The 23759-nt window shown below is 40.8% G+C and overlaps 1 protein-coding gene across 2 annotated transcripts in view; it reads left to right on the top strand.

The window, feature by feature from the left end:
* The window catches only part of nectin1b (nectin cell adhesion molecule 1b), a 110924-nt gene that overhangs the window by 69119 nt on the left and 18046 nt on the right, over positions 1-23759 (top strand). For both annotated transcript variants that reach the window (XM_014982723.2, XM_014982724.2), the window contains exons 2-5: positions 4815-5183; positions 8774-9073; positions 9899-10016; positions 17761-17912. In XM_014982723.2, the coding sequence (XP_014838209.2) occupies positions 4815-5183; positions 8774-9073; positions 9899-10016; positions 17761-17912 (939 nt within the window). The remainder of the gene's footprint in view (positions 1-4814; positions 5184-8773; positions 9074-9898; positions 10017-17760; positions 17913-23759) is intronic.

The following is a 23759-nucleotide window of genomic DNA, read 5'->3' as shown; positions in this document are numbered from 1 at the left end:
ACAGTTCAGCCGTTTTGTGCACAGCGCTGTGCCGAGGCCTTTGGAGTCTGTTGCTATCAGTGCAGGGCCAGACGGCACAGCAGCTGTTTTAATAGTGCCCCCTAATGTCCCCTCTGATCCAAGTCAGCTCACCTGGTGTGAATCGAGTCTTTTTTTTGTTTCAATTTCCGCCATACTTTTACCTCCGTTTGTTTGTCCTGTTGCTTTTCTTTTCAGAAATAGCCTTCCTTTTCTCTCTACTTGCCTCACTCGCTCTCTGTCTGGCAACTCTTTAGCCAGACAGAGAGTTGCCTCAGGTGTATTAGAGCATGACTGTCCCCCCAGTCACCCTCTTGTCAGTGCAAGAACAAAGCTCCAGCTCCACAAATGATAATGCCATCCAGGCTCAGACCCGCAGCGCACCTACAAATCTCCCAAAAGCTCCACCTTTCTCTTTGTTCCACTCTCCCTTTCTGCAGGTTTGCATCTCTGCTACTTTGCCTATCTCCCTCTTGGTGTGCTCCACCTCTCTTTCTGCACCACTGGTTCCTACAAGCCTCCTGAAATCTATCACATTAATACCTCTTGCATGGTTTGCATGTGCTCTTTTATGGGTTTGAAATGGCGTAATGCAGTCTGTAATTACAGTTCTACTAAGTTATTGGCCGAGGAGGACATGGTTCTCGAAGCAGGGTCTCAATGGGCGTCCCTAGACTTTGATTAAAGGGTTTTGGACCGTGTGGCTGGTTGCATTTGTTCTCCTTTGTTTGGTTTCCATTTGTATGATCTCATTGTTTTATTTTGTGCCTTTGCACAGATCCTCTGTTTTGGCGTTTTCTGACCACACTTGTGGAATCAGAATCAATCGGAAATATTTTAATACTAGAAAAAAGCCTAAATTAATGCAAAATAGTATTCAAAAGATGATTTTATTTATTAATCCAAAAAAACACTTTGCACTATTTAAAAAAATAAAAAAGTAATCATCCCCCTGATTGATCCCACTGCACCCAGACTCGATTACTGTTCTACCTGTAAAACAAATCAAATGAATAAACAAAATGAAAAGCTATAGAATATGCTTTGAATAAGAAACAAATACATTAATATTTGTCAGTAATTCCCCAAAAATTATTGATCCCTCATAAAATCTTCTCCGATGGGTGAAAAACGTTTCCGTTGGCGTTAATATTATTGTTTTGAGACTATTTTCAAGTAAAGCATCTCAAAGATCAGTCAACTTGGATTTATAACAAACATTTAACACTGGAATACATTTTAAATAACCTAAATAAGTAAACAAAGTCTCTGTAAACAAAACTGTGCTTCAAAAAAAGGGGACATTTGAGACCAGAGCACCAAACTGAAGCTTTTTGTCATCCAGTGTTTGGAAGGAAGAAAGACATGAGAAAAACAAACGAGCTCGTTTTAATTTATCATGCGATTAATTGATTTATTACCTATTGCAACAGGCTTAATTGGCTGCACCCCAAACAAAGACTGTGGATAGTAGCTTTTGTAGCACTAAGACTGTTTCCACTGTGTGTATTAACGCTTATTAAGGTATATTGGGTGTTTGGAATATTTTAACTGGCACCTCCGATTTGTGGACAGTTGTGGTCTTATCTCTCTGTCTTGCGTTTGTTTTATCTAAAATATGCAATAGTGTCAAAAACAATTTTTACAGCAGTGTAAGATGGTGGCATCAGACCCAAACGAAGGACCGGCAGAACGAGGAGGGAGGAGCTGCGGGTTTTGTGTGCCGTTATTGTTTTCTCAGCGAAGCGGCTTAGATAAGACCCGGCACACACTTATGGGTTTTTACAGCTCCCCCGCTTCGCTCCGACTTAAGATTAAACTTTAACTAGTGTCGCCCAAAAGTAAATTGTGTTTGCTGTTTCGGAAAATATCACACTGTAGTTGCCGTAACTGGTAATCTAAGCCGTGATCAAATGGGAGTAAAGCATTGCCTTGGGCTGCATGAGGACACAGGTGGTTCTTAAGGTACACATGACAAGGTTGCCAGTCCTTTCTGTCAAACTGTATTAGTGAATCAATCTGTCATCAGAAGCCCTTTTCTGATGTGTTCAGACGGAAATGAAAGATGATGTGTGCTCAGCAACTTCAAAAGGTTGTCAGTTTGTTTTATATGATTTGAAGTCGGCTGCATAGGCTGGGTTTGACTGAAAGCATATAACAATAGATTGAAATTGCCTCTCTCTCATAATGCGCTGCTCTCCAGCGCTCAAATCACCATGAGGGTTATACGCCCACTGTGAAAGACGGTAAAAAAAAAAACAACTCTGTTTATCTTAATAGTTTTCCACCCAGAGTCTGCATCATTTCCTCTCTTTCCAGGCTACGTTGTCCCTTGATGTCCTTCGGCTGACTACCTGCGGTTTTTACAAGTCGAAATCTTAACATAACAACTGCTGCGTCTACTTGAGATAGTTTCCTCCGCTTTCCTTTGTATTCTTCTCAGATTGACAAAACCGGATATTGTTTTAGAGCAATGGATCTCTTTTATATACATTTAAAATCCCCCCACCCTGTGGAAACAGGAGGTAGCGATTATCCATCACTGCGGCGCCGTTGCTCCCTGTTAAAGAGCCACTCTGTTTGCGGCCTGTGTGTTCGGGCCTCGGCTCTGTCACTCCCAGACATATTTTCTCTCGGTTCACGACTCGTGGCTTTATGAGGCCATGGTGATTAACAGAGAAAATCCCAGCCTGTCTTCCTGTGGGTCCTTGTCTATCCATAGGAGATAATTATAGCTGCGGATGGCTGTAAATACAAGCCGGGCCGGGGGCTGCGGATGAGGAAATGGGACATCACCAGAGCTCACCTGGAAAGGGACGTAAATCAGAGCCTGGGAAAACAAAGACGTGTTGAAGGCAACAAGAGGCAAAGGCCGTCTAATGGCTCATCTGCTCTGATTTCACTCACTACAGAGTCCAGATTTAAAATGATCCACAATATAAACAGCAGAGGAAGTCACTCTAAACAGCTTCTTTTGCCTTATTAATGACTGAAATCCAAGATATTTGGTTTCCATTTATAATAGCAAGGACAGAAGTCGTAGAGGAGATGCACCATGTACAAACAGTCCTGGGTTCGATTCCCAGTCACGTCTTCCCCTTCTCTCTCTGCCCTTCTTCTTCCTGTTCAGCGTTTGTTGAATAAAGTCCTTTAGTGCCAACAAAAAGTCTGCTGTTGAGCCTTTTTCTTTCCCTAATCACACACAGTAAACTTACTTTATCTAACCTATATGTATCTATCTATACATCACTGTACTGTTTTAATACACACCATTTTTTAACACATCTAGTTTTTGCAGTGTATGCAGTTGAATTTTCTACTAAACTAGACTCCAGGAGAAAATTTCCTAGAAAATCTATGAAACTTATATGCTTTGTAAATGTTACAGCAATAACCCAATAATGGCATTTATCTTCATGTTATGCTATGCAGACGCTCCTTCTGCACTGATGAAGGTTTGCTCATTTTTGCATGTTGAATTCTTGACAGTTAAGCTCGACCTATATTCTGATTAATTGAGCTAGTATTAATTTAATTACCACAAACATAAAAAACAATGCAAGAGCAGCTTTAAGATCGTTTGGTTTAGTATTTGTTGAATAAACACCCTGATACATAAAATAAATCATCTTTCTTTAAAGAAAACCTGCAGTTTTCTGAGGTTTGGAGATTTTCACTCTTATCATCCTGATAACTCTTCCCGTTGGCACAATAACCTTAAGTTTTCATTCATTTTTATTTCATCTCCAGTTATTTTAGGATGTTCTTGTATTTCCTCACTTTCGAAGATCAGACTGCGTTTGCTGTATTTGAACGGAAAGCTTTCATGTCTTTCATATTTTTAAGGTTCGCCAAGAGAAATTGACCTCTGTGTCCTGAAACATTTACATAGAACAACAAAGGCTTCAGTTGTATTTATTGCATTGCAATAATTGTTGCAGGTGCCAATAGAAGAATAACAATTATTCAATTAATATTCCCCACCCGCCACTTAATAAATACACTCAAATTAAGGATTTAATTTCCCAAAACGTTTCTGCTGTAATAAAAACCTACGCTATTACATTTTTATTTCTACACATTTTTTAAAAGCAAGGGTCCCAACAAAGGCAGAGCGGGAACCGCGTGCAATAAACTCTGAAGAACAGATGAGGTTAATCATCCATCCTCGCTAACTGATTGTTTTCCTTTTTGCTACCAACCTCCCTTTGGGCAAACCCAGAAAGGAAGAGGTGTGTGATTGTGGAGTTTTTATTGTAGCTAATGCGTGCCTTCTCATTGTTTTGCACGGACTCCACATTGTGTCTTTTAATAGGAGCTCCAGGCAATCATTGAGGTATTTGTGTGTAAAAAGTAATTAAAATTACAATGGGCTACCCGGCGCGTTGCTGGGCGGGATGGAGGGGAGCGCGGCGCTCGATGACTTGGCTCCAACTCCCTGCCCTTGTACTTGTTCATTAGCGATGCATTGGTTCTTGCTCGACCCGCCCATCTCATCAGAAGCAGGAGCCTCGCAGACAAAGACGAGGCTGTATGGATGTGCCCATTATGATAATAGCATGTCCCCAACTTTTTTTCACACAGGTATAGGGAATAGATATATCTGGCACAGAGGAGTGTGTGGTTGAATCCACGAGGTGGACTGTGGATGTAGTTTCCAGGAGGCTGAATTGACTCTTTGACTTTCAGTGCATGTACTTGCTATTGACTGAAGAGCTGGTGCTTGGCCTTGGACTCTTGTTAATCGTAATTAATTTTTTTCTCTCTCCTCTCTTTCTTCCTCTCTCTTTGTGCAGCCGTACATGGACAGAGCGTACAGATGGACTCCACTAAGTCCGGCTTTGTGGGCACACAAGTGGAACTGCGCTGCATCTTCGTCAACAGCAATCCGCCGGTGAAGATCTCCCAGGTCACCTGGCAGAAGCTGTCCAACGGCACCAAGCAGAACGTCGCCACCGCCAACCCCACCCTGGGCGTGTCCATCCTGTCGCCCTTCAAGGAGCGGGTGGGCTTCAAGCAGGCGGCCGCTCTCCAGCGCCACCAGATGGAGGACACCACCATCGTGTTCTCCAACCTGCAGCTGTCCGACGAGGCGGCCTACATCTGCGAGTACACCACGTTTCCGGCGGGCAACAGGGAGAACATGGTCAACCTCACCGTGTTCGGTAAGGAGGCATTAAGAGCCCCATCGCCAGTCGGCTTGATTTTGAATTGAATCCAACTGCAGCCACTGTTTTTGTTTCAGTCGGTTCTTTTTCTTCAACCAAGGCCTCATCTGGTGTTAACTTCCATAGAAATAGTTGCTGAATTAAAAAAGTGGTTCTGAATAAAGTGTTTTCTGTTCAAAGATAGGTTTCTTTATTAAAAAAAAGACCTGTTTAAAAGGATCGAGAGCATTTTTTTTGCTCAAGGAAAGACATCAATAACGCACAATAATAAGGTGAATAAGCAAAGAATATTGCTAACTCTTTGCCCCTTAGCTAAACTTAGTTCAGAGGGGATGTGTTGTTTATTTTCTCTTTGCCTGAGTTGGCTAATTGATGTAGATGTTTTCTCTATGACTGTTTGCTTTGGTTAAATTCACATTTTCTTAATTTGCTGAGAGTTCAGTGATCTCTTCCAGCGTTAATCTCTCAAATTTAGACAAGAAAATCATCACCAAAAAAAACCTAACTCCTTGAATCTGATGGAATACATTTGGAAAAAGGAAACGCATTCAAACCGCAGCCTGACTGCTACTACAAGCTTTGACAAGTTGTTGAACAAATGCAGATTTACCAGAACATAATTGTGCAACTGTAATTCTGAATCAGACGTTTTAATCCAGGAAATGAAACAGGTTAAACATCTCAACATCAGTTAAGAAGGTACTTCTTCAAACGTTTTTTTTTTTTTGCTTATCTGAGGTGATCTGAAATCTGTAAACAAATGAGGTTTCTGTTTGACTTAAGACAGAAACTGAACACATTTTTCTGAATCAGATAATAGTGTCAAATCCAGAGATTTCCTTTACAGAAATCTCTGCCTTAAAGGAAGTCTGATTATATTTTACCAGATGCTCCTCCACTGTTTTGGCATCTCAGAAATTTTCCCACCCATTGAACTTTCTCACATTTTGTAAAATAACCACCAGTAACTATGTTTCCACCCAAATGTCAGGCAAATTTTAAGCAAACTTTTGAAATTTTGCAAAGAAAATATGAATGTGGCGCGTTTCTATCTGCTGGTTCAGAGGGAGTCAACCAGACGAAGCAGAGCGTAATTTCATCGCATTGCAATAATAAATAAGATGCAGAGGTTGCAAACTAGCACGGATCACTCATCTCAGAAAAATGGAGAGAGTTCTCCCCTTCGTTCTGGAGGTTTGGACTTTGAAATCTCTCTGAGTTTTGTGCCTCTGGTAAGCCACAGACCCACCAGCACATGGGAAAGTTTATTTGGCAAACACTTTTTGCACATTAACTCATTCTTGGAAAAGGCTACAACCACCTAAAGGAGTTCTTTATTATTATTATTTTTGCTGTTTCCATCAACAGCTTCTACTGCGATACTCCATAAAGTGCATAAAAGAAACGTTGAAGGGAACTAATGAAATGTAATGAGAATTTATGTCAGATCAACACAATGTGGTACATTACTGAGAAGAAAAAACCTTAATTTTAATTTTCTTTATTCAAAAAAGGATATATACAGGCAACCAATTGTCTCCAGAAGATATTAAATAGAGGTCATAGTTGAATTACACAGTAAATAGGGATTTATTGTGAAACCTTTAGATGGTTGTTAACAGTATTTGTCTGATCTGAAATTGTCTACTTTGTTTTGGTTTGTCCCATAAAACCTCAAGAGAATACATTGAAAATTCTTGTTACTACAAGACAAAATGTGGAAAAGTTGTAGCAAATCATGAAGTACTGTAACTGTGTTATGTACAGTGAAGGCCAGAGCATTTGAAACAAATTTCCAGCTGCCTATGACCCAGTCGGTCTGCAAGGCCCTCATTCCTCTGCAGAACTCACTGTACTTGTTGTGAAAGTCACACTTCTAATGTGATGATCGGCACATTAACACCGAAACCAGATTATAAAACAGGAAACCGCAGCAGAGAATAGTCACTAAAAATGAAAGGTGGGACAGGAATCAATAAGGCCACTTCAGAGAGTGTAATTTGGTTTGAACTGTCCCGTCCAGCAAGGAAAAAGCAGCGCTGGAGATGAAGCTTATCTTGAAAAGAAGCAGTTTTGAAAAGGTTGTTGGCTAACTCAGATTAGAGAGTTAATTAGTAATGAAGTGCTGGTGTGTTTTCTATTGAATCCCAGTAAAAAGGAGAAAAAACACTTGACTTGAGTAGTCCCTGTTGCCTGAGCGCTTCTTGTCAGCTCTTAGTTCACATTTTACGCCGCTCTGCCTCCCCAGGACTCTTCAGGCTGCGTCGTAACCGTCAGGAACCTGCATGCAGATAACCAACCATCAGTGTTCAAAGGGGCTTCTTCGTTGCTCGCTTTCAGTTATGCATTCGCTTAAACTCCAGCCTGCCTTTTGATGTGCCGAAAGTAGATTGCTAATTGGCAACCCACAAAGGACTGAAATTGGATGACTGTGCATTTGGGTAGGCAAATCTAGCTTTGACAACTCCTTTGCCTTTGAGGAGGGAAAGAGGCTGGATTTAACACTATTTTCATCCCAGCCCTTTAGTTTCATCTACTTCATACTTGATTGTAGATGAAGTAGTCACTCTTCTTCCTCACTGAGATTGTTTAATAAAGATCCACTGATCAGAGTTACAGCTATGTGAAGCCTAGATGTGCTAATGCTAACCCTATTGTTATTCCTCGTTAAGTACTATGATTACCCAAATTAAAACTAATTTTCCCGTAACCTCCCTGCCATGAAAGTTTATTAACTGCTAGCGGACTCCTGGTATTTGTGAGGGTCAGAGACCACAGCTGCCTGTGAATAGCTAAAATCAGCAAATGATTGAGACCCTCTCTTAAAATGTTCATAACTACTTATTTTAATAGTTCAAACAACAAATGCCAGCCAACAACGTGTCAAGTAGAAATGTGTGTAGCTGTTTCAGCTTCCCAACCTGCATTTATTTAGAATATATTGATATTTCCACAAAGAAGCAGAGTTTTTGCAAATAATCTAGAGTTATGGTCTACAGAAAAACATGTAAATTGTGAATACTGAACCTCTAATGGGTGCAGGTCCACTGTATTTGTATTACAGATGTCACGCTGTATGCTACAGATTAGTTTTTGTCAATGAAGACAAAATAGGTCGACAAGGTGTCTATACCTTAAAATGCTAACAATTTTACCTGGCTAATTGACCTGCTAACCCTGCTAATTATGAGAGGTTAGCACAACTGCTAAGAGAATATACACCTTTACTTTTTCAGGAAAGTAGTTTTCTTTAAAGTGTATTTCATTGCATTTACTTTCAGTCCAAAGTCTTTTATTGTTATTTTTTAAATGAAAAAAAATTGGTGAGGTCAAAGGCTAACAGCTAGTCAAATAGAAATTTAGTTGATTTTGTGAATTAAAAACAGATCAAACTTATAATATTTGCATCCTTTGGATCCAAGTGGTATTAAACATGTATGCTTTCACAAAAAAAAAAAAAGTTTTGTAGTCCTTTCTCAGTCCTTGTAGCGATGCCAAATCTACCAGTCCACCAAGACCAGTCATCAGTTAGTCTGTATCTTATCTTCCAACATGGCGGTCGTGTCATTTGTTTCCCTCTCATTCAGCTCGACCGATGACTCGGATGACCCTAACGAGCCCGACGATCGTGGCCAGGGGTAAGAAGCGCAACATGACCGTCGCCACCTGCACTTCGGCCAACGGGAAGCCTCCGAGCACCATCAAGTGGAGCACATTGTTGAAGGGCGAAGCCACCTTGCAGGAGACCCGCAACCCGAACGGCACGGTGACGGTGCGGAGCAGCTACGTGGTGGTCCCGAGCCGCGAGACGCACAAACAGAAGCTCACCTGCATCGTGACGTACCGGGGCGAGAGGATCACAGACAGCGTGGTGCTCAACGTGCAGTGTAAGGAAGTTTTGCGCTTTTCTCCCAACCAAAAGTTTACGTCGCTGCAGCTTCTGAAGTGCACGGCAAACAAGCTGAAATGTTTTATATTTCAAGTCAAAACTGGTAGATTAAACATTCATGCAGGGAAGAATCTAGACTGAAACACCAGGCTTGTCATCAGTCTGGCGCTGACAGTTTCCTGAACTTTTCTGCTATTATGATTGGAAGATTTCATTCTTTTAGCAAACTTGACACGATCCTATTTCAGTTGTTTACATGCACTGTATGAAAAGACGCCAAACTTTTTTCCAATTAATGTCTGACATCAATTCAGGCTGAGCTTTTCCTGTTTCTGGTCAGTTACCAGCAGCATGCCTGGGATTACTTTGCCTTTAGGCACAGTTGATCTTGTGATTTTGTGTGCTTCTGATTAATTCGCCTAAGATTACCATTGCAGTTAACTGGAAACACACCTGTGGGTGTATTTAGAGGCAGCGCTGCTTTCTTGTGTGACATCATGGAAAGAATCAGGAGGAAACAACAGAAATGTCACCAAAACAATTGTGTGTCTTCACCAATCTGGTTTCTCTGTCATTAATCTCACATTAAGCAAATGAATATTGTTTGAATGATCATAACTGTCTTAAAGCAGGAAAAGTTTAGTCTGATTAAATGCCAGAAAATGAAAAAAAAAAACGGTTATATGTCTTTTAACATAGCGTATCATTTGGTCGGAACCATAAAGAAGTTTTATTGCGATTCAGCAGGGTTGCAGCAGTGACACAACGTTTTATTATCACGTTCTGGAGGCGTTGAGCTGACATCACTGTGCCTTCCTTGCAGATGAACCCGAGGTGAAGATTGAAGGGTTTGATGGAAACTGGTACCTGAACCGTCAGAATGTTCAGCTGACCTGCAGGGCCGACGCCAACCCCCCTGTGACGATCTACCAGTGGAAACTGTGAGTCTGACTCAAACCCGTCACCGAAGCCCTTAAAGGCTCCGAAAACAAGATGTAGCGTGACTGCGCGCTGTTTCTCTCTCCTTAGATTTGTGGGGGGAAACAACATCTTGTTGCCGAGGTGTTGCTGAGGCACAGGAGGGTCATTTCACAGAGCTGAGCTAAAACGCACTTTCCCGACATTTTTATACACGAGAAACCAATCATCCGAGATAGAAGCAGCAGCCTCGTGTTTTGTTGTAAAACGTGTAATGAAGATAAAACCCCAGGCAGAGTACAATGGGCCTATTACAGCGACAACACCCCCCTATCTACCTGCCGGTCACAGATACTGAGAGATAAATGCAAACGGTGCACACTTTATACTTTATGTTTGCTTCTTTTGCTTTTAAGTCTTTGGGCCAGCATGCAGGTGAGAGAGCGTTATTGTTGCCGCGGTTGTGTTCTCAGCAGGGTATGGAGGCAGCGGCTCGTCCTCGACTACTGAAGCCGAGAAGTCGTAGATTAAACCATCATACCAGCTGAGATCAGTATTTCTGATTCGGTGATGATCAGAGCGAATACTAAAGGAAGAAAAGGTACAGACGAGGGTGAAATTCAGAATAACCTCTCAGAATGAGATTCCAGAACTGATAAGTAGGAAATATAATCCGAAAGGTATGCAAACAATGCAGGTAAATTTAGACATTCTCACCATTGGAGCATGACTGGGTGAGAGCAGATGTTGATTTTGGACCATCAATGCTTTTTAATCTGAAATAATAAATAATAACAACAATACAGCATCAGTTATTTCTAGATAAATGTTGAGTGCACACGTTTCAACTTATTTGGGAAATATGTCATTTAGCAAAACATGAACAGGATTATTACGCAAACTTGTGGCTTGACATTTGACAACTCTTCTGAGCAGAAGTTTAGGGTGCGTTCAACCAGCTCTGCTTAGTCCGCTTTAGTCAAACTGTAGTTCATTTGCCTAGAAAGTCCGGTTCTTTTAGGGAGGTGTGAAAGCTCAATCGAACTCTGAACTCTGGTCCGCCTAAAAACCAGGTCTCCGTTCAGTTTGAGTAAACTCTGGTGAGGTTCAAATGCATATGCGAAGGTTAATTAGACCTAAGATTGCTCCAAAAGCAGGAAGCAGACTACAGCGCAGGGCATTCTGGGTAAATACAACCAAATCTAGTGATCAAATCAAAGTGATTCTAGGCAAGAAATGTCTGCAATCAACCTCTTGAATCTGACGCAGCTCCTTTTGTTATAACATTTCTTGAAGAAGGAAGTTGCACTCCTGTCTTCTTCAGTGATTTTTTTTTTGTCGTTCCCTTCGGTGGTTCTTGGTGCAGCGCCACCACAGGCGAGGAGGGGAACAGGTTTTTCAAACAGTTTGGTTTGTTTCACACAGTGGAGTGACAAAGAGAACCGTGCCGGCTGAAAAAGTAACAAATGGTCTCTAATCGATTCAAAAACACCCTTAGACTTCTTGGTTTCTTGAACTAGCAATATTTTCAGGGCGAAATGTTGCCTGTTTTTTCCACTCTAAAAAACATGTTTGATTCAGGCCTGGTATCATTTTCCATTAGAACACCAAACAGGACTTTTCTGACCCAAATTGTCACTTTTAGAGGTCAGGAAGTCGGTTAAAAGGACCAGAAACATTTTAACTAAATGCAAAAGCTTGTATGTAAACCTGAAGAAGCAGAAACAAAACTTACTAACATCAGTATGAACTGAGATGGTGATTTATTATCCCCAAGAGTTGAGTAAATAATTAACTAAATAGTTTAAAAAACCCTTTAATCTTTGGCTTGTGAAAGTGAACACAACTTGTTGCTGCAACAGGTTATTATAATCACAAACAAACAACAGTTTCAGTTTATGGATATGATTTAAAAGCTCTCCCTGTGCCAGGAAACCAAAGTGATTTAAATGAGCTCTACCCAATTCTGCCAAGAAAAGTGGCCAGATCTCCTGCCAGATTTCTTCCCAAAGCTTATGGATGACTAGGGAAAAAAAAGCTTTCAGTTCCTGCAAACAGCTAAATTATATTTTTTGCAAATATCAGCCTGGGTTCTGAGCTTGTATGTTTAAATTTGTGTGTCTTTTAGGGTAAAGTTACAATAAATCCCAACTTGTTCATTGAAGTTGTTTCCATCCTAAAAAAAAAAAGCTTAGCTGTGTTAATCAAGCTAATTAATATGTTACAGCAAAAAAAACAACAACTTTGAGTTGGATTTTAAAATTAATGCATTTTGATCTTTATATTCCCACATTACGTTTTGAAACCGAGAGATCAATGTTGCAATGTTTCCTTTAATTGCTTTATGAAGATGAATCAATTGCAACTCCAATGATTTTGTGCGTCATTAAGTTTGTTGTTTCCATCTTACAAAAAGAAAGGAAGCATTGAAATTGTAAATGAAATGATGTCTTTACTGTGGCTTGTGTTAATCAAGCTAATCGATACGTAACGTAAAAATAAAACTAATTAGAGCTGGATTTTAAAATGAATTTACTTAGATTTTTATATTCCCTCATTATGTGTCGAAACCGAGAGATGAACGTTGCGATATTTCCTTTAATTGCTTCATGAGGGTGAGGGTGAGCATTCCTGGATCGGAGGTGAATTAATAGACCATTGTGGCCTCATTGTATCTATTCCTCCAGCAACAATGAGATTTTAATAAGACATACAGATTTCCCCCCCCGCCCGCCCGACACTTTTTCTTCTTGTGCATTCATACATCTTTCAGAGAAGAAACCCAGATGTACGCACAAAATAAGAAAGCAAGCTGATGCATTTTTTTATTTATCTGAAGCAAGGGGAGATGGGAAGGGAAGAGTAGGAGGAGGAGATGTGATCTGGAAAGACGAGGGCACAGGGCTGACGGATCGGAGAGGACGGCCATTGCCGCACAGAAAACGAGAAGCCAAATCTGTTGTGAAGGTTCCCCTGGGCTCGGCTGTGGAGGTCAGCGCCAGGCTGCGAGGGGACGATGGAGCAGGACGGCATCATAAACGCGTCCAACAGGAAGAAGGTGTAGCCAAATCTAATTACCACTGCTACAAATACTCACGTTTTCGCCAGACTTCCAGTTGTAGATTTGAGTTTCTTTCATTACTGCCCCAGTTGCAGTTGTTATTTTTACCATCTGCAGATATTTTTTCCCTCATAATTTTTTTTCTGAACCTTAAAATACACGCAGCTCTTGCAGCTGAGAATAATGGTTAGCGGGCGGAAAGATCTGTTCTGTTTGAACTTTATCGTTTGTTTTGAAAATGTTTTCTTCTTAGGGCGTCCTTTAGTTTTCTAAGTGGGCACAAGATGAGAAAATGAGGCTCAAGAGTTCATTATTATCACTTACACCTAAATTACTTGTGTGATAAGATTTCAGACTTTATAATTTTCTCTTTTTTTCCCTTCCCCTTTCATTAAAAAGCTATTTTCCAGCAGACAAGAAAACCCCGCCGCATCCTTAAAGGCATTTTCGGTTTCTCAAAGACAAAGCCCTGCATGAATCAAGAAATCTGTATTTTGTTATTAATGCATTTCACAGTGTGATTACTTCAAACTCGGCTCTAATTAGCTGGCTTGCTTATCTCTGTTCTGAAAATGAGATTCTATTAGTCATGTTGATTAAAGGCCACAATAAGACAACTGTTTGTTAATTTCTTCAGTCGCCAGTAGCAGTGGCTGAAATTCACAGATACTTAATAGTCTTTTAAAGGGATATTCAAACCTCAGCTTGTTTGAAAAAGTACAGCCAGTTCTGCTTTCATGGAGGCCACAAAGGCTTTTAAGATCCCTTTGTTTAGGCAGTTGTAAGTGAATGAAGAATTTGGTGACCCACCAATGCATCTTTAGAGGCTCTTGTTTGCCAAACAACCATTTTTTCCCACTTAAAGTCCGTGCAAACCTTTTTAACTTAGGTTCAGACTATAGAGATATTGAGTTAGATTAAACTTTTCTCTCAACAGATGCCATGAAGTCCTCAGATTGTTATCAAGCCCAATAAATACCTCACTTATTTCTGTCCTTTCTGAACAGTATTTTGAGGCCCCTGGCTTTCCTCCTGCCCACAAAGACATTTGAGATTATTTTGCAACTCGTCTCGTGGCAGTAGGTTTGGCAGATCGACTCAACTTGGCTTATTAATATGTGCTTTTTATAGCTTTTCCTTGATACTTTGCAGAATCTCAGATGAAGAACTCAATGCTTTTGCTTTTTGGATATCCTCACAGTTGGCCTCTTTACAACCACAAGCAGCACTGCAACCCAAATGCCACAATTGTCCCTCGATTTGCATCAAAAGATTTAATGGACGTGTCAGATTTAAAATATGTACTTCTTAGCGTCTTTTAAGATTTGCTTTGTTGGAAAACAGAAATCCTAATTCAGCTTTCAAAGTGATGTTACGAGTGCTCTGTGTTTTTCCACAGGCTGGTATTCTGCTTCTGAATTTAACTACAATTTATTTAATCCAGAGTTCACACGAGAGGAGGACAACAAATGTGAGCGAAGCTAAAGAATAAACTTCCAGTCAGCAGATTTTTATGTAACTTCTGCATTTTTCTGTTGTGTATAAAATCATTAGGATGGTTTTATACACAAGTTAACCTGCCTAGACCGAACGTGTCAGCGTGACACAGTCAGATTTGCAGAGCCGTAACTCCGCAACACTTTGCGCTGTCTGAAAAATTACAACGGTTTCTGAAAGGGGAGATGCTGCGCTTTCCATCCAATATCAGGTTATTACGGTAATTTCACTCCCGCCGTAGCAGGAAGTGAAATTAATACGAGGGGAACTCTTAATAGATAAATAGTAAATTGCGAAAATAACTTCTGGATACTGAAAGTTCCAGTTGTTATGGATAAATGGGAAATATATATTTATTCACTGGACATTTAAAGAACTTCATACAATTAAAATAATCAAAAATATCCAGGTGGAGATTTGAAACTTAGGACTCAAAGGGATAAAGGATGAGTTAGGATTTGTTCTTTTGATTCTATTTAGAGATGGACACTTGCACCATGTTGTTGCTTTGTTTGAGACTTTTATTTTGAAGTAAGAAAGGAAGTAGCTCTTGAGTTGCCTTGTTGTGTTGACAGATTTAGCTAATTAGGACTGTTTATCAGCTAAATCCAGCTAAATTATCGATTAAAAAGCCCCCACTGTTTTCTGGTGTTCAGTAGAACAATAAAAGAAGGTATAAATATATGCATTGTTAGGATATTACCCATGGCCTAACTGTTAGCTGCTAACGTAGCTAAGCGTAGCATCCCCTTTATAGCTTTGTAACAGTGCAAACAGTTTGAATTTTATCCTCTCTAGTGTGAAATCTGAAACAACTGGACTTCATTAGGTTTTGTCTTCCCACAAATATCGCCAAAATCTTTTGCCGTTTTGCTTTGAAGGACCCGGTGTGTCGCTTCATGTCGTTAGCTAGGTGTACCGTGACACTCCTACTGATAGGAGCCCAAATTCTGTGAGAGAACGAGGCAACGCTCCATGTAAAGGACTTCTACCTTTAATTACAGAGTATATTTTCCCTCAGTTTTTCCACCTAAAATAATGATGCAGTTTGTACTGACACAGAGATGTGAGGCTGCTGCAGCCTCCTCACACCAACATCTGTACACAGACACTGCATACATGAGGAGCCCAGCCAGTCATCAAAGAATCTGTATCGCTCTCAAGCTGTTTGTTAGTCTTTTATTTTGCAGCCCCTCAGGCTCCATTCATGCCCACACACTCAGTCACACACACACGCACGCACACGCACACACACACGCATTCACTCATGCAGGCATTGCTGGTCATGGCAGAACTAGTGGTGAATCGCAGTTTGCAAGCCTTTCATTTCTACAGCAAATCAATTGAGCTTTGCAGAACTCAGCATTTGATGGAGGTTCACAAGTTAACTGATTATTGAATCGTGACATACTGTATTGAGGGTTGTTTGCCGTCCCGCTGCAATTGCCTCACTAAGGTGACCAATGGAAAATCTTCTCAAGCTCAGATTTTTCTATTGCTTTGTGCTCAGAAGTACATTCGAACCACAAAGGTCCCACACAGTCGGGTAAAGTCTGAACTTTGTATTTATAGTATTCCAGTTTTATTCCCATTCTTGTTTATCCATCCATCCATCCCTCTCTTCATCCATCCAGCCATTTTCATTGGTCCATCAATCCATCCATCCATCTTTCTGTCCCTTTCTTCCTCATTCCATCCATCCATGCATTTTTCCACCTATCTTTTCATTCATCCATCCGTCCAACCATTTTTATTGATATTCCATCCATCCATTTACCAATCCATCATCCATCCATCATCCACATCATCTCATAAATACATACATCCTTTTCTTCATCCATCCATTCAACTTTCCATCCCGCTGTCCAACCATTCAACATGTTTTTATTGGTTCATTCATATGTCCTTCTAGCCATTATCCTTCCATCCTTTCGTTTCTCCATCCATCCATCCATCCATCCATCCATCCAAACAAAATATAAAAAATATATATATTTCTAGTAAACTGCACTAATTAGCTTTTAAGAAGGTAAAACAGAGAACGGGGAACTTTACAGTTGTGTCAGAATGTGTCTAAGGTTTTCAGCATGAAACAGGTGAAGGAACTCGTTTTTGGCCTCATTTTAAACCGTCCTGATCTGGATCTTGTTGTATTTCCTGTAGCGATACGTTAATTACGCTCCCTGCCCTGTCATTTAAGAGCCTCGTTGAAAGCACAGCTCAAGTGCCTGATTTGTGACCATTGTTAGCATGAGGCCTAATTTTGTTTTCTCTCTGTAATCTCATCCTGTTTTTCTCTCACTTCAGTAAATGGAGCGCCATATTGTTTTTAATGTCCTCGCACAGCAGCGCCTCTCGGAGTCTCTCTCTCTCTCCCTGTGACCCGGGAGCGATGACAGTGTGTCTTTGCAGCCGCCGTCCTCATTGTCACCACAGTCAGGCTGGAGAACTATTCAGCGCTATCGCAATTGTAGCTCTTCTTAAGCCGAGTCCATTCAGGGCAGCCGATGGAGCCGATCGGGTGGAAGGCGACGGGAAACGACTAATTGTCCTGAAAGTGGAAACCTCTTTTGAGCCTGCGGGCGCTGTGAAAAGTCGGCCCGGATAATAGAGTGGACGGGTTCCCGCGCTCATGATCTGTGACCTTAAAGTGGGCTGGCCTGATCAAAAGGACACGGGCGAGTCTGAGCGCAGCAGAGATAGTGAACCATAAAGGCAAACACCTTTAGGCAGGAGGAACGGGCAGTCTTCAATAAAAGCCCGGCATTTGGTGGAGTCTGTATTTATCGCTTGATCAGCTGCCTCTTCCGACAGCTCCCTTGAGTTTTAAGTTCAGCCATGTGAGCTGGGCTGCAGATGAGAAAGCAGACCCCCTCTTTTCCTTTCCTGTCTGTTTTGTATTCCTCACGCCGGAACAGCCTGTCCTCCAGCATCAGCTATATCTTACCTGTTAGGACCTGGTGGGATTCCCTGTCCTCATAATTTTGTTAGGACTTGATGGATGACATCTGAAATACAGCGCTGTCAAATATTCCTGGTATTTAACTCACCCCCACATGCAGGGTTGTTCACCACTCCACATTTTTTTTTTTACGTCTTGAAGATATTTTTTTCTCTGTGTGTTTCTTTTTGTGGCTTGGAGTAATTCCCTCTTTTTATGTGGTCTGCATCATTGCCTCTTTTTTTTTTTACTTTATTCTTTTCGACAGTCTGAACGGCTCACTACCCAGCAACGTGGAGATCAAAAACAACACCCTGTTCTTCAAGGGGCCCGTGACCTACGACCTGGCCGGAACCTACGTCTGTGTCGCCATCAACAGCATCGGGACGCGCACCGGAGTCGTGGACGTCAACATCACCGGTAGGAGAAAACACGGCTCCCGTTTCCGCTCTCTCTGTCTCTTCGGTAACTCCGGCATGGCTTGATCAATACAGTATCCATCAGACAACCACACAGTGGTTTACAAAAGTATTCACACCCCTTGAATGTTTTCAAAATAAACATTTTTATTCACTCTGATGCACCTAAACCAGAGGTTCCAAACTCAAATGAACCGGGAGCCACTGTGGTCATCAGAAGTCCACTTTAGTTTTCAAGTAGCATAAAAATCTAATATTTCTGAAAATATAGGCAAACTGAATGGTAACAATGCAAAACTGCAAATTATGCACAAACATTTTTCCTCCTCATTAAATAAATTAATTGAACTGAGCTGACAAATAAACAAACTGGTACTTTCTTTTTGTCAAAAAGTATGACATCACTTCTACAATTTACTTTATAATTATCAAAATAAAAAACAGCCATAAGTAAATATATTATTCTTAACCTTCTATCACTGAGCTAACAATGCCAGTCCCTCACTTTTTGCTCACATTTTCTTAATGCTACAACAAATATACTCAAAAAATAAAGTTTATTATTTTAATTTTAATCATCCTGCTTCTTTCAAATCTGCTTGTACTGTACAATTAAAAATCATTTTATGTGACATTTTGAATCGAGTTACTGTAACTTTAGGGCCATATCACATTTTGTTTTACCTAAAGTAGAGGGCCGAACTGCATGACCCAGCCTTAAACACACCACTTCCTTAATTTGATTAATTTGATGCCAAAATGCAGCTTTTCTGTGACAAAATTAGGTTTTTGGAAAACTAATGCTACCTTTATTAGAACAATAGTTTATTACTCCACAGATCTCACAGATTTATAGCCTTTGAGTTCTGTTTGAAGTCTGGTAGAAGAAGGTTATCTGGTGAGGTTAAGAACAGAGTTAAACTTTTTGGCCCACATGCAAAACTCTTATTTGCATCAGAGAGCGAGCTCTGCCAATAACTGAACAGCCCACATCAAGGAAAACGTTGGCGGCGGCGGCGGCGCCTTGCTGTGGGAACGACCAGAACGTTGGTCAGAAGGGATGTGAAGAACGGTCGAGACAAAGGCAGAAAAGCTGCTGCAGACGCTGGGACAGAGGTTTCTGTTACAACTAACAGAAGCATTCATCAAAGCATGTAATGTCTGACAATGGCCCACTCAAAGTCTTGATATAAATCTAATTGGGGAGCAGAGGGGTTAAAAGGAGTAAATACTAATGCAAGCCACACTTAACAGATTTTTGTTTGTGCAACGGTAAATGAAAACCAGGTTTTCTTTAATTACGCACTACTTTGTGTTGATCTATTAAAAGAAATCCCCTCAAAATACACTGTGGTCTGCGGTGGCAAAACGGGCGAGAAAAACATCGAGACGCAGGAATACTTCTGCAAGGCATTGCAGCTGCACACATGAACAGACCAGTTGATTGTCACAAATCATCTGTGCGTCTCGGTGTCTGAGTATCAGAGTTCCACACAGCTTGTTAGAACAACTCCCATCACACATCCAAACACGTGGGGGAGCAAACGAACACAGGTCTATTATCAGCGCCCAGAATAAACCCACAGGAAATTGGGGGGTTTTAGGTGAGGGCACTGTATTGATCATAACTTGCTCAAACTGCTCGTGCCTCTTCTGCTTCTTTTGTCTCTTCTGGGGGGAAAACAAAATGCTGAGCAAAACTGATTCGGTTTTCTACCCTTCCACATAATTGCAGGCACACAGACTCTGTGGTTCCTCGTGGTTCTAACCCTTAGGAGACCGACAAAGCCTCTGCTATCCATTACAAACCAGATCCCGCTATACATCCTAAAGATGAGGGGATCTTCCTCTGATTGGTAGCAGCTGTGTGCGTGGCTCTGGGGGACTGTTTCAGTTTTGGTCTGGTTGGACTGGAAGGACTTTTCTCTCTCTCTCTCTCTATAAGCTGCTTGGTTTCAGGGAATCTGGCGTGTTCTAACTTGCATTGCTTTGCATGTTAACTCGTGTCTCTGGAATTGCTGTGCTTGGTGTGAAATGAACAGCTGTTCCTTACAGTGGCATTTGCTTCTGCATCCTCTCCTTCCATGTCTTGTTTCTCTTGCAGCAATAAGGCTCAGGAATAAAAACAAAACATTTTTCACAGGATGTGGCAACATTGTTTGCAGAGTGTAATAATATATATCTCAGAAGCTCTTAAAGAACCTTTAGAAACTCTAAATCACTGTGGACCAGCTTGCATCGGGTGTTTAGCATAAAGAACTGCGCAAAGCAAATGCACCAAAGTAATTTTCCATTTCTCCTTTTTTCATTGATCGCTTAAATTAACAAACCACAATGCTGCGGTCCCAGTAGTCTTTGTTTATCCTCCTCATTTGTCTGCATAATTTTTATTGTGTGAGCAAAGTGAACAATGCGTGGGTACATGATTGGAGTGTGCTCAGTTTCAGTTTGTCTAGTTTTAAAAAAAAAAACGACGTGTTTTAGGTTTGCAACCATTTAAAGGCTTGCAGATTTCTTAAGCAGCAGGTGAAACAAAAGGAATAATGAATCTGTGAAATCACTCCTTGTTCTTAGCAGGAGGAAACGACAGTGGCAACTTTCTGTGATGAATAATCTCAGGTAGTGAATTGCACATAATTAGGAACCATGAAATGATGCATTAGGATCCCTTTTCCTGCAACCTTTAGGTTTCTTCAAAGTACAAAACAACAAAAGACATTTCTTCAGAGCTACTTGTTGAGGCTTGTTGTCCTTAACTTTATAAAATCAGTGGAAGATTTGCATAATTGTTGCCAGAGGCTTGTTTGACTTGTTGTCAAACAAATACTGAGCAACAAATGCACTCTGTCGGAATCAGGCTGCACCCAAATGGTGTGGCTTTTAAAGAGACAGGAGCCAAAATGGACAGATGTGCTGCAGACCCAATGATATGCAGTTATTACTACATAAACTTTAGCTACACGAAGTTCCTAAATTAGCAAATAAAATGCTGTTATAATCATTTTTACTCACATTCACAAGTTTAAGACAGGCACGCACTCGGGGACATAACTTTAATCTAGGCCACACCTCTTTTTGGAAGTATCCCAAAAAGGGGTGTGGCCTCCACAATTGAATCTGCATGATTTAGTGTCATTTTAATATATCATTTCTTATGTTTCAGCATGTCATATTTTCAGTCTGACAGTCTGAAGGCTGCTTTTATTTCCACAAAAGAAAAAAGAAAAGCTCCATCCTTGATATCTGGAATTACATTCACTGCGAAACCTGTCCTGAATATTAAACATCACACAGCACCTGGTCGTCTTTTTGTACCCTCTGAAGTAATAAGCTGGCTGGAAACAAGCTCCAAGTGTTGTTCTATACTGTTACATGGCCAGGAGCACTGAATTTCCCAAAGGGTGCCTTACAAGCCTTAAAAGCACGTTGCCGGTTCCCATAGTAACCCTGTCAAGTTAAAGCGAGAACAGCCAGCCTCTCCTCCTAATGCACAGTTCAGAGGCTCAGCTCCAGCGTGGCGCCCCATCAAATTGCAGAGCAGCTCAAAAATGGCTTTGGATGATCTGAAGCGGCATAGTTCAGCGCTTTTGATTCAAACTGACTGGGGCAGTGCAGTTTTGTCTTTATGCTGGTGCAGAATAAATCCCTTTATGCAGTCATATTTAATAAATTTGAATATTTTATCAAAGTTCGTCTACTCCAATAACTGTTCACAAAAGGAAACATATTAAATAGATTTATTACACAAGCTGATGTTTTCAACCATGTATTTGTGTTAATTATGATTTTTTTTTTATGCTTACCACTAATGAACACATGAAATTCATGATGAGAAAAGAACAGATATTTATCTTAGTCGTTTTTAACCTTTCCATCCAAAAGTCAAAACCACACATTGCTGAAAAAACAAATGGAAAATGAAACAAAGAAACAACTCACAGAAATAGATAAACAATATTTATATTCCTGTCAATGTGCAGACTGAAAAAATGTTGGTGGAAGCATAAGTTGTTTTTACCTTCATTTTTTATATATAAAGCATTATGGAAATGAAAACAGCACAATCTTCTCTGTATATTTTTCTAAAACTTAACTCCAAGAAACTCAAGCTAAACCTTGTTGTATTTGTTTAGGAAATTATTTTTATACAATATTTTTTTTTATTTAAAAACAGTTCTAACTCATTACAACTATATTTTCACACATGAATCTCATTAATTGAAGTATAATTGTTTCTTATATTTGCCATGACTTTTAATTAAACTGATATTAACACAAAAATATAAACTTAATTTAAATTTGGCTGATACCTGCTTAAGGGTTGTTATTTTCAGTAAATCTCATCTAAGCACTTATTCAGTTATTTATTAAATATGACTGTCGGTTTCATTCTTGTGCCTTTTGTGCTTAATGTGAATTTTCCTCAAATCGGTTTGAAGAAACCGAAGGAATGAAGATCCGTTTCAGGCAAAATTCAGGTTTAACAAAAGGCTTTCTACTGAAATTCAACGGACTTGTGCCAACTTGACATGTGCTGTGCATAACTGGAGCTGAACAAACCTGCTGATGAGTCATTAACCTGCAGGCTGACATGGTGTTGGAGTCTGCACACAGTGAGGTCTAGGTATCGCCACCCAACTGTCCTTTGCAGCGTAGGAAGGTGACGAGACCACAGCCTCCATGCATGTGTTCAATAATTCAAGGAGCTGGAGGGTTGGAAAATATAAAACACGCATTTTTCTTCTTGTTAAAGTCTAATTTTAAGGTTTTTGAGATTTAGAGGCTCTCGGCGGAGTTGTTTGAGAATCAATAACTCAGCCAGATGGTCTCTTTAGCCTCCAGTCAACTTTAACAAAGTAACGACAAAAGTGAAGCCCGAGCAATCAAGATTCAAAACTTCCCTCCAGCTCGACTTTTCGCTGGGATGTGCATGATTTTGGTGGCGGCTCTTTTTTTTTTTTTTTTTTTGTTTTCATTTCCAAGTTAATTTTTTAGATTGACAGGCTAATGCGCGGCGCACCTGTCGGTTAGCCAGCCCCCGCCACCTGTGTCAGGCAGATAAAACGTCCTTGACAACTTGTTTGTATGGGAGAAAAAAGCTATTTTCTCACTGTGGGATGCAGCGCTGATGGAGCTCTTAAAGGAAAGCGCATTTTAATCAAGCTTCTTTTACTGGCGGATTTGCAGGTGCTGCGGCGCTGCAGATACCGGCGGGGGCCACGGCGCGCCTTGTTTCAATTAGCTTAGGGATGGCGCTCGCAGCTCGGATGGCGGCGACAATAGTAAGTCGCACGGGTGACGACGACACGTGTTCTGCAGATATGGTGTCAGAATCTAATGAAGCACTTCTCGGTTTTTAATCTGTCCTCGCTCTCAGGGAAGAAAAGGCGGAAGAGGAGGCGTCACGTGATGCTTCCCGCCTCATTTACATGCAGTTCAGAAATCTCCAGAGATAAAGTTGACGAGTCGTCAGAAATGATTAATCAGCTAATTACCAACAGGCATCAGAGGCCGCACTGAAAAGTAAAGACAATTAAACCAGCGCCACTACGGAGGTTGTTTTTTGACCAATCACTCTCGGCAGCGTTTCAAAGCGTCTAATAGGAATGCCAGTCAAGCAGGCGGAGGAAGCCGCAGGAAGAGGGGCTGAGTGAAGCGGTTAAACCTCAGAGATCGTCCTCCAGCTCACGAGAGCTAAATCAGTCTTTCATTAGGATAATCAGCTTTCCACCACCGCGCTCTGTTTTTGTGTTTGAAACAAATCAATGTCGCCACCTTAAATTTCTTCCCAGCTCATAATGCGGCGTGATGAATGGCCGTTTTGTCGGGACGGCCTTACAATTATGTC

Source organism: Poecilia mexicana, unplaced genomic scaffold (assembly GCF_051168715.1).
Source record: "Poecilia mexicana isolate PSO_F unplaced genomic scaffold, ASM5116871v1 scaffold_13, whole genome shotgun sequence".
Lineage (NCBI taxonomy): Eukaryota > Metazoa > Chordata > Actinopteri > Cyprinodontiformes > Poeciliidae > Poecilia > Poecilia mexicana.
Note: the sequence above shows the minus strand (reverse complement) of the source record. Positions and strands in the feature narration are given on the sequence as shown.